The 12,185-nt window shown below is 26.2% G+C and overlaps 2 protein-coding genes across 2 annotated transcripts; both read left to right on the forward strand.

The window, feature by feature from the left end:
• Positions 1-723: 723 nt before the first annotated feature.
• On the forward strand, positions 724-1,029 carry LOC145836285 (E3 ubiquitin-protein ligase DTX3-like). Its single transcript, XM_082944102.1, has one exon. The coding sequence runs from the start codon at positions 724-726 to the stop codon at positions 1,027-1,029; it is 306 nt and encodes a 101-aa protein (XP_082800228.1).
• A 9,355-nt stretch (positions 1,030-10,384) lies between these two features.
• On the forward strand, positions 10,385-11,136 carry LOC145836286 (E3 ubiquitin-protein ligase DTX3L-like). Its single transcript, XM_082944103.1, has 2 exons — positions 10,385-10,442; positions 10,496-11,136. The coding sequence occupies exons 1-2, from the start codon at positions 10,385-10,387 to the stop codon at positions 11,134-11,136; spliced, it is 699 nt and encodes a 232-aa protein (XP_082800229.1).
• Positions 11,137-12,185: the final 1,049 nt, after the last annotated feature.

Here is a 12,185-nt window from a genome sequence, read left to right on the forward strand (position 1 = left end):
ACTATTATATAAAAAACATAAAATTAACTATATAAATAAAAAAAGCAATATTTTTTTAATATTTAATTGAACTATTTTGTAGAAAAATCAGGTAAATATACAACAATGTACCAACGTCATAAGAAAAAAAGGAATTCCACTTGAAAAAACAGTTTAGTGAAAAAAACTCTATTTAAAAAAAAGTCTAAAAACAAAATAAGAAAGAAAACTGTGATTGAGTCTAAACTGAGCTTGGCTACAAGAATGTTGCTTACATTTGGACCAGGTGTTGTTAATCTTAATCCGGTTGTCAATTTTTCACGTAAAGAAATTTGTAATGACGAATGGACTGACATTTGTGAAAACTATAGCCGACTTGAACAAGGTGAAGAGTTTCTGTTCAATTATGAGATAGATGAAACAGAAAACTCAGTTGAATTTTTTGTCCCAGTTCCAAATGGTCAAGTTAATTGTGAAGATGATTGCGATACTTGCATGGAAAAGTACAACAATGGAAATGAAGTGAGTAGAATGACTCGATGCGTTCACATGTTTCATACTCATTGCATTCAGCAAGCTTGTGAAGTTTCTCAGCGTTGTCCAATCTGTAGGGTTTGTGGTACAAAAATGGAAGGAAATTGTCCTCCTGGAAGAATGTCCTGGAAATTTATTGGTAAGGTTATAGATGTCAATGAAGGACTTGCCGGTAATGAAGACTGTTAAGTGATTAAGATTCGTTATGAAATGAACGGAGGTTACCAAGACAGTAGACACCAAAACCCTGGTGTTTGGTATAGCGGTATGGCGTGGAATGCTTACTTACAAGACAATCCGGAAGGAAACCGTGTCCTCGACTTGTTTAAAAAGGCCTGGAAGATGAAGAGGACGTTCACTGTAGGAAGAAGTCTAAGTTTAAATGAGGACAACAGAATAACCTGGAATGACATTCATCACAAAACAAGTCCTTCTCCAAATGCACAGTATGGGTATCCAGATTCTACATACTTGACCCGAGTTGTTGAAGATATGAAAGCAATGGGAATTTATTAAATTCAAAATTAACTAGTGGTATACTTTTTAAATGCTATTTTTGTAAGATCTAATTTCTTTAATTGGTTTTTTTTATAACAATAAATGGTTAGATTTATTTAACTGTCAGTTTTACAAATAGTTTTGAATTTTGTAGGTTTTTTATTATCTTAAGTTAATTTGAAAAAAAAATCCATTTCACAATAAGCATTATAAAGTATGCAAAAATCTTTATTTTCGTCGGTTCTCTGTTCTTTTAAATTTAAATTGATTTTAGCCGCCTGTTTATTATAAGTAAAAATTTTGCAGCTTACTTTCTTAATTAATAAATAGATAGTTATTTTCAGCGTCTTTAACGCGCAATTCTGTTAAGATATTTCATAATAGGCTGAATAAACTTTACATCAAAAGTGTTTATAATTTAGTATTTTACTTGTAGTTAGCTCTGACTAATATATAATATTACAACTAAAAAATTACTATTTAAACTTAAATTTTATGTTTAATTACATTTAATTAGCCAAGTTAATTCTATGCATTTTCTTAATACCTATTGAAAAATTAATTGCGTAAACTTCTATTAAAACTATTTTTAAAATTAAGAGGTTACAGTTATCCAGTTTTTAGGAATAGGTTTTAAATAACGATATTTTGCTTTAATATTTCAATTGAAAAAACATTAAATACATTACGTAACATCTGTTATTATTTATAACTACAAAAAAAATTTTCTGGTGTAAATAGTTTGTAAATATTAATTATATAGAAAAATCAACTTTTCCTAAATATAAGGAAATAATGTTTTTATCATACATATGTAAGTTTGTATATTACTATTAAACAGATTTTATTATTTACAATCAATCATGTAACTTGTTTAGATTTATATTATAATCAATTTTTGGTTCGCTTTAATTGTATTTAAAACTAGTAACATTTAAAGAGTACTAATATACAAGAGTAATATTTAAAAAGGTTATAAAAACTTATTTAACAAATAAACTAAAATTTATCTTGTAATGTGTATTTTTATTACAGTTCAACTAGATATGAAACACTTTTTTTCATTATTGTTTAAGTCTTGCTTATTTAACATCTACTACAGCAAAGATTACCCGATTTCTTCTAATGTACTGCTTGTTTTACATAACAACTTTTTTTAACAATTCTAATGTTTGTACTCGATTTGGGTAAACAGATTTAATTATTATGAAAAAAAGTTTTAGACAGGTATTGGAAAGTTAAACAAGATATGGTTTTAGACATGTGCTATAAATTTAGACCAGAAATAGTTTTAGACAGGTGTTGTAGAGTTAAACCAGTAATGGCTTTAGGCTTTTCGAAGTCGAGTTGCACAAGGCAGGCACAGACTTAATTTGTTTTACAAAATAGCATTTAGTAACATTTATTTTTAAATTTTACAAAGAAAAGTTTAACATCACTGAATTTTTAAACTTATAAATATTACAAAAATAAAAATTAGTTGAGTTAGTATGTTAGTTTTAAATCTTAGTGGAATCAATTATATAAAAAAGAATAATTTAAAAGTGCATATGAAAATACTTTTTTTTGTGTGATTAAATTCCCATTTTTATAGTTTAATTAAAATATAATATGTAACTATAACTTAAACTATAATAACTTGTTATTTTATGTGCGGTAACCTAATAAGTTTTATTAGTTATTAAAATTACACTAAGGAAAATTTGAAATGTCACTGTAATACAAGTAAACAATATTATGTACGATGGAAATATTTATTTTTTGTATAAAATAATTATTTTAATAAATGCAAACGTTACTCTAGATATGAAATGGTTGAGTGCTCGAAGTGATATTGCTGTACCTTAGTATATAATAAGGTTTTCAAAATTTGTAAAGTTTATTAAAAAAATAATTTTGTTAAATATACGTGCGGTATTCTGTTTAACTAAAGTTTGGATTAAATTTTAACATGCTATATTCAACACAAAATATATTTCTAAAAGCTTAATATTAACAATAAAATTAATGTAGTTCTTCATCAGTAACACATAATTAAGTACTTTATAGTAGAACCTATGTATCTGAATTATACAATGCTTTAAAAATAAATGCTTAAGGAAAAACTTGCTAATATAAATTAAGTTTTTTTAAATGATATGTTTTCTTAAAATTGTATGATGATAAAAAATTAATAAAAGAGTAAGTTTTTCAAATTAAAACACAAACCTCGTAAATGTTGTATATAGTTGGATAGAAATGGTGTTAACAGAACTTCGTTTTTCGACTCAAATTCAATAAAAATCAAATGAATAGAAGTTTAGCCAATTTTATTTTTAATTATATCACAAAGTATTACAAAACTATATCTTATAATAAATGTGTTTTTACCAGCTTGAGGAATTCTTTGACAACTTTTGTTTTATCTTCTAATTTTGTTTTGTGGTTTTTAAATGTGTTTTATAATTTTTTGTTTTTGTTAAATTTTTTTGACCAATGTTTATTACGGCCACAATCAACAAAGTTGAGATGCTTCGTGCTATCAGTAATTAATAATGAGCTTTACCTTGTCGACCATCTAGTATTAGTAACAATCTAGTATACATCTAGTATTGTCGACCATCTAGACTTAATGATGATGAAACTGGTCGTAGGTTGTCTCAAATACTTTTGTGATGGTAGTGTGGTAAAATTCATAATTGAATATTAGGTTTTTCTAGAATATTTTAATTTATCTTAAGTTTATCCTAATATAAAAAAAATAATAGATACTATATATTTACTATAACTTACAGTTACTAACTTCTACTATTTGCTACTAATTTTATGTATAATAACATAAAAAAAAAGTGTTTTAGATTATTTTATACTTTTACCTGCAGATCTGCTGTAAAACCAAATGGATGTTACTGAATACCTGAGTTGTTTTTATTGCAGCTCACCGTTTGTGTTTAAAACTTTTTAAAAATATAATTATTTGCAACTTAATAAAATGTGTATACTTTTAGTTCGTTATTTTTATGAAAGCCCTTAAAACTATAGTTTTCAGATATTTTTAAATGTCTTTATATTTTAATTTGCCAAATTACGAATTATCTAATTATTTTTAAGTTGAAAAAATTAGTAGTAGAGCTTCCTTAACTATTTATACATTACAAAGAAAAAGCATAAAAGGAAGTTAGTTAGTACTCAGATAAAATATAAAAGATTTATGAAAAATATAATAACGTTTAAAATTTTTTTTATTATTTAGAAGTTAAAGTAGATTACACCCACAAGTCAAACCAGTAAAAACAATGGTTACGATAATAAAAGTAAAAGAGAAGTTCAAAAGGCTGAAAATCATAGTAAAAATTGTTGGCAAAAACATTTCTCAACTTTTAGTTTTTTTCATCAAATTTAAAAGTTTTTTTATTTTTGTTGGCTCTATGACTATAGACTCAAATATTTTCAAATTTATCAATTTTTGCTTTTAACATTTATAGTAATTAGTATATTTAAAGATAAATTAAATTTACTTGAAAAATATTGATTTCAGTTAAAAACTTTTCTATTTTGAAATTATAACGTGTTAATTAAATACCAAAATAATCATACAAAGTCATAATCCTAATTTTTTTTCTAATTTTTCCGTTGACAACTAAACAAATATATGTAACCTAGTTGTATAAAAATTTTAGTTTTACCAAAGTCATATGACAACATACTTTCAAACTATTTATACTGTTGATAATAACTAGTGTTAAATAAAAACTTTTAAAAATATAATTTTATTGATCGACTTAAAATACATTTTTTTATTAAAACGATAAATTTACTGGTATTGATCAATGAACATTAAATGTTTAATTCTTCTTCATTAATAGGAAGAGGTGTACTAATTTTACGATTTTTTTCACTGACTGTGGAAGATAATGCTACTTGTTATGAATTTGTTTCATGAGTTTTAAATTTATATTGATGTTTAACTTAACTCAATTTATTTTAAAGGCGAGAATTAGTTTGAATGTTATATGAGAAAGTTTTTTTTTGTTCGATATATAAATTTAAATTTAACTTGATAAAAATTTCTATGAGTTACAAATAATTTTTTATAACTAGTTATGGTAAATAATTACATAACTATATTTTTTTCGAGTTCTTTAATAAAGTAAACATTGAGTAATACTTAAATAATAACGTCTACCAACACGCAGTTGTAAAGATTACCCAGTCAAAACGATCATAAACACCCTAAAATCTTAATACAACTGCCATCCACAGTAAATAACTTTCTTTTTAAGAAAAATCATGACTTAATACTTATCAATTTTCTATGTTTTATATACTAAACGTACGTTTTTGTTTATATACTATATACCAGGGTCATCGCGTAAGGTGGAACGCTGGAGCTGAAGCTCCACCTCAAAAAGTGAAAAATTGTGCTAGTTTTTTTTTTGATTTTACAGTTGAAGCCTATAATCACGCTTCTTTAAATGAACCTCTTTTTTAGCTGTACATCCTTAAACTGTGTCAAAGTAACTTTATCTTAAAGCTGAGGAATTGAGCTTGAAAATGATATAACATTTTTTATTTTAGTTTAAAAATAAGAAAATTATGTTATCATGAAGTTGTACAAAAATAAAGCCAAATGTTTACATGAACGTCGTTAATTTCACTGCTGAATTAGTTTTTTTTTTCCAAATTTTGATGTTTGATGTTCAAAATGCTCGTGAAATTAAGGCTGCAAGCCCATACTGTGTAAGCTACATCTTAAATGTTTACAAGTTGTCAATACAAAAATGTTAAAAAGTTGAATTTTGGAGCTGCATGAACTTTAAGCACCATGTGAATTAAATCATGGTTGTTGTTTAAAATTTACTACAACGCGAGAACAATGAGACAAGTTGAACTCGAGCAGAAGAAACTCGAAGGGGGAAAACACGACCAGAGCAATTCAAGCAGGGAAAAGTCGAGCAGGAAAAACTCGAGCAGGAACAACTCGAGCAAGAAAAACTTGAGTAGGGAAAACTCGAGTAGGGAAAACCCAAGCAAAAACAAATCAAGCAGGAACAATTTGAGCAGGGAAAACTTGAGCAGGGAAAACTCGAACAGGAAAAACTCGAGCAGGAGCAACTCGAGCAGGAAAAACTCGAGCAGGATCAACTCGAGCAAGAAAAACTCGAGCAGGAACAATTTGAGCAGGGAAAACTTGAGCAGGGAAAACTCGAGCAGGAAAAACTCGAGCAGGAGCAACTAGAGCTGGTGTAACCTTGGTTTTTTACGTTACTTGCATATTTTTTTTTTTTTATTACTAGTTTGACAAGTTATTAAACTAAATTAGTAAATTTATAATTGTACAAATACAAAAACTTACATGGACATTAGGGTGCGTCTGTTGCCCCTCAAAAATGAAAATTTGGTAGTGAAGCTTAGTCTAACTATTTGTGTGTGGCAAGTCGAACAAATATTCAACACAAAAAAAATAGTTTCCTAGCTTTTACCACCGTCACGCTTTTTACATTTTTCTGAAAACAACCCCTATGTAAATTGTATGGGACCTTAAAATTTCGACCTTTGAGTTTTTGGCTGAATGTTTTTTTACATGTAGCAATTGTCACAAAAACACACTCTACGCGTTTTCAAACAAATTAAAGAAAGCTTCTATGAGGAATTTCTTGGTACCTTCAAAAAACTTAAAAATACCGAGAAATGACAAATCAGTACCTAAGAAAATCTAAAAATACTTCAGTGAAAATTTCTTCAAATTGGCAGAATGTGTTTTTGTGATGATTGCTACATGTTAAAAAAAATTAGGTCGAAATTTTGGGTTTCACACAAATTACATGGGGGTTGTTTTCAGAAAATAGAAATAGTGTGACGTTGGTAAAAACTAGTGTGCTAATTTTTTTTGCTGTCTATTTATGTAATTTCCTACCTACAAAAAGTAGACTAAGCGATATTCCAATGTGGGGGCAACAGATGCACCCCAACGGACATAAATAAAGATAAAAGTAGCTATAGTTGTTTTGAAAGGATGACGATATACAAAGGTATGAGATATGTGTTATTTTTTAGTAAATTTCTAAATCTAATCTACTATTTATTTTACCAATTATCTTTAATTTATTTTCTGAAAAACTTCCTATTTCTTCATATTAACTTTATGATTTTAATCTAAATGTTTCAAACTAGGGAATTTTTATTTTGACAACGTCAATCTGCCGCACCCCCTAACAAAAAGACCACGCGACGCCACTGCTATGTACTATTTAAAGTTTACTCTGTTTTCAACCTTTAAATTAAAATTTTACTCTCTAACAATAACCGTTTTATTGGTTAAATGTTTATATATTCCTTTACCGGCAAACTGAGTCAAACGGGCCACACGCGACCTATAAAGGGTAAAAGCATGGCCACTTGCGAGCATGTTTCTATTATAAACGGTATCTGGCCTTTTTAAGGTATAATTGTTGCAAGCGAAAGGTAAAATTAAATCAACGAACATGTAAACTTTTGAATTAACTAAATATATTTAGATCTAAAATGAGAATAAAAAAAAATGAATCAGTAGTTCGTTTTATGACTGACTTTTCCAGTATTTCAGGTTGTTATAGTACTTAAATCATTTTTTGGCACAAGTTGTTTTTGTTTTTTAATAATTTTGACCTTGATGAAACATGAAAAGCACTAATGGTTTATAAGTACTTTTATTTTTTAGTATTTAGAACTAATTTAAGACTAAAACCAGTAATAATAAAGTTATATCGATACAGTACAAATATTTTTTTTATTTAAAGCATTTAATTAAACCAGTTATAGCTAAGAGATCTAGGAGCGACGGCTTAGAATTTAAAACTGATGTAAGTAAAATTAATTTACATAAATAAGGTATAGTTTAATAAAAATTATTCCTATAAGCTTGAATATTAATATTTTTCGTTTTTAACTCCAGTACAATTTACGGGATATTTTAAACTTAAACTATATATTTTTGGGTCTGACTTACACTGTATATTAAGAGGCTGGAAGTGAAGAGTAATAAAAAGATATATACATATATATAATTAAGTTTTTTAACTTGATAAATTAAAAATCGAGTCTTTTGAGTTTTACATCTTGAAATAAACCTCATATATGTATATTAATAAAACTTTTGTATTAAAAAATAACAGCTAAAGATCTCAACTCATTGATAAAGAGAATAATACAACTTCAAATATTTACAATATCTTATTTTATTTTAACATAAAAAATAGTTTTTTTTTGTCATACTATTTGTATTGAAGTGTTAAGTTTTTTTTTTAAAGTTTTCTAACTTTTAAAAAAATTTTAAATATCTTATCTATCTAAATCAGTTACCTCAAACTTTAAATAGGCTTTTAATAGCTATAAAATTTATACTAGTTTTTTTTAAGTCGCCGTTTTTTAACTAAAAATTACAACAATAGCCAGTTTAAAACAAATATAATTATGATTAGAAAATGTATTGTTTCACTAAATTAGAAATTGTAATTTAACCAGACGTTTATACATTAGTAGACTTCCAAACTTTATATTAAAAGTCTGCATGAATTGTATTGTTTAGTAATTTGATTAGCTTTCTTACATTTTTTATAAACTTTTGTCTTAAAAACTTTTTAATAATGACTCTTCAACATCTAATCTTTATATAGGCAGATATAATTTTTTTAAATGTACGTTTATGTAGATAAGTAAGAAAATACATGAATAATTTAACATTTATATACTTGTTCAAAAATTAACTATTCAATTTTAATGGTAAGGCTTTAAATGGTCAATATTGTTTTCAAACCTTTAAGAGGAAACTGCTTTAGTTACTATTAAACATTTTATTTAGGTTTTTTAATAAGCTATTTATCCTTGTAAAAAGAAACTACTATTTAATTAGTACCTGAATTTTCATTACGTCTGTTTATAAATGTTTTAAATAAATTAATTTTATAATGACTGAATCAAATAAAACCAATAAAGAAAACTAAATGAGGAAACTAAACCTCATATTGAGTTGTTTATAATGATTTTAATAGACAGTTTGGTAAGCTCTGCAGAACATTTGATTATTAATTTTTATTTTAATTTAATAAAAAGCTGAAAGTTTATTGCTTGGAAATGTTATTTGAATTGAATAAAAAAGGTTTTCATTTTTAGTCCAGCAACTAAATCATAAAAACAGTTTAAATATAATGCTAATTTATAACTTCTAAAATGTATAGGGTTCATAGCTGTCTGACTAAATTAATCAAAATCATGCAAAATCTTTTTTCTAATTAATTACAAAAACTTAAATGCTTTAAAATTTCTAAAAGTCAAATTTTGTCTGTTCATATGGTTTAAAACTTGAGAATGATTTTTCATGGGGAATTAATAACTTGTGATTTTCTATTATACAAGCATTGACTTTTGTAGCTTTAATTTAAATAAAACTTTGATAACATTGACATAATGTTAGTTTTTTTCATTTTAAATACTTAAAAACTTAAAAACATATTGTTTTAACTAGAAAAACATTTTTTTTTGTCTAATTTAATATTTAGTTTTTATGAGCAATATGTCAGTACAAATTTTTTTTTAATTTATAACTTCTAAACCAAGTTTTTTTTTTTTAGAATTAATTTCCATTAATGCAATTTTCAATTGACACATTTAATGATTTTGCAAACAGGATAGTATACTTTTTAGTGAAAAGTAGAGTATAATCAATAATTAAGCAGTGTTGATGTTATTAAAGTTATTAAATAAAACTAATAGCATGTTAACAAGCAATGTCAAAATAATATATCAAAAACGTCTGTAGCTGTAAAAAAACATTAAAAAAAAACAAAAACTTTTTTATTATTTTCTAAAGCCACATCGTGTTAAATATTTTGAATTAGAATATAAACCAACTTAACAATTCTAAAATTAATGCTGTTGGAGATAGATTAATAAGTCATTTTGTTTTATTTAGTTTTAAGCTCAACTTGGTGCCAAATTACAAATTTTAGGAACAATGTCGCTGTAAATTGATCTTAATTGCGATAAATAAGATTAAAATTATAAAACTGTGCGTATTAACCCTAAATATATAGTACAAATATTCTTTAAAAAATATAAAATTATATATATGAATAAAAAAAGCAATATTTTCTTAATTTTCAATTTGACTATTTTACAGAAAAATAAGATAAATATACAACAATGTACCAACGTCATAAGAAAAAAAGGAATTCCACTGGAAAAAATAGTTTAGTGAAAAAAACTCTATTTAAAAAAAAGTCTAAAAACATAAAAAGAAAGAAAACTGTGATTAAGTCTAAACTAAACTTGGGTACAAATTTGTTGCTTACATTTGGACCAGGTGTTGTTAATTTTAATCCGATTGTCAGTTTTCCACGTAATGAAATTTGTAATGATGAGTGGACTGACATCAATGAAACCTATAGTCGACTTGAACAAGGAGAAGAATTCTTGTTCAATTATGAGACAAGTGAAAATGGAAATTTAAATGAATTTTTTGTCCCAGTTCCGAATGATCAAATTAATTGTGAAGATGATTGCGATATTTGTATGGAAAAGTACAACAATGGAAAAGAAGTGAGTAGAATGACTCGATGCGTTCACATGTTTCACACTCATTGCATTCAAAAAGCTTGTGAACTTTCTCAGCGTTGTCCAATCTGTAGGGTCTGTGGTCCAAAAATGGAAGGAAGTTGTCCTCCTGGAAGAATGTCATGGAAAGTTGTTGACAACCTCTATGGACGTAGGAGACTTAGACGTAGGAGACGTAGGAGACGTAGGAGAACGAATAAAAGGCTTGCCGGTTATGAAGATTGTAAGGTGATTGAGATCCTTTATGAAATGAACGGAGGTTACCAAGACAGTAGACACCAGAACCCTGGTGTTTGGTATAGCGGTATGGCGTGGAACGCTTACTTACCAGACAATCCGGAAGGAAACCGTGTCCTAGACTTGTTTAAAAAAGCCTGGAAGATGAAGAGGACGTTCACTGTAGGAAGAAGTATAAGTTTTAATGAGGACAACAGAATAACTTGGAACGACATTCATCATAAAACAAGTCCTTTTCCAAATGCACAGTATGGGTATCCAGATTCTACATACTTGACCCGAGTTGTTGAAGATATGAAAGCAATGGGAATTTATTAAATTTAAAATCATCCAGTGATATACTTTTAATATGCCATTTTTGTAAGAACTATTTTATTAATTGGTTTCTTTTTAATAACAATAAGTCTTTGGATTTATTTAACTGTCAGTTTTACAAATAGTTTTGAATGTTGTAGGTTTTTTAGTAACTTAGCTTAGTTTGAAAAAAAAATCCATTTTACAGTAAGCATAATAAAGTAAGCATAAATCTTAATTTCCGTCCCTTTCTCTATTCTTTAAAATTTAAATTGATTTTAACCGCCTGTTTGTTATAAGTCAAAAGTTTTGCAGCTTACTTTTTAGATAACTATTTCAGCGTCTTCTACGTACAATTCTGTTAAGATATTTCATAATTTGCCTAATAAACTTTACATTAAAAGTGTATATAATTTTGTATTTTGCTTGTAGTTTGCTTTGACTAATATATGTCATTACAACTAAAAAATTATTATTCAAACTTAAACTTTATGTTTAATTTCATTCAATTAGCCAAGTTATTTCTATGCATTTTCTTAAACCTGCTGAATTGTTAATTGAACGACAAAAAATTAGCGCACAAAATTTTTAGTTTAGTGATTTGTTTCATATAAAATACTATTTGTGTAAATATGTTTTAAAAGATGTTTTAAAATTAAAAGGTAGTTAACCAGTTTCGAATAAAAATATTTTGCTTGACCTACAAGTTTTTTTTTCAATTAAAAAAAACATTAAATACAAAGTATCATCTGTTAATATTTATAAAGAAAATAATAAACATTTCTGTTGTAAATAAAATGTAAATATTAATTATATAAAAAAAAGTAATTTTTTCTAAATATAAGGAACAAATGTTTTTATCATACATATGTAAGCTTGTATGTTACTATTAAATATATTTTATTATTTACAATCAATTATGTAACTTGTTTAGATTTATAACATAATCGGTTTTTGAAATGGTTGGCTTTAATTTTATTTAAAACTAGTAACATTTAAAGAGTACAAATATACAAGAGTAGTATTTAAAAAATTTATAAAAACTTATTTAACAAATAAATTAAAATTTATCT

The sequence above is a fragment of the Thalia democratica genome, chromosome 5 (assembly GCF_965202585.1).
Source record: "Thalia democratica chromosome 5, ktThaDemo2.hap1.1, whole genome shotgun sequence".
Taxonomy (NCBI): domain Eukaryota; kingdom Metazoa; phylum Chordata; class Thaliacea; order Salpida; family Salpidae; genus Thalia; species Thalia democratica.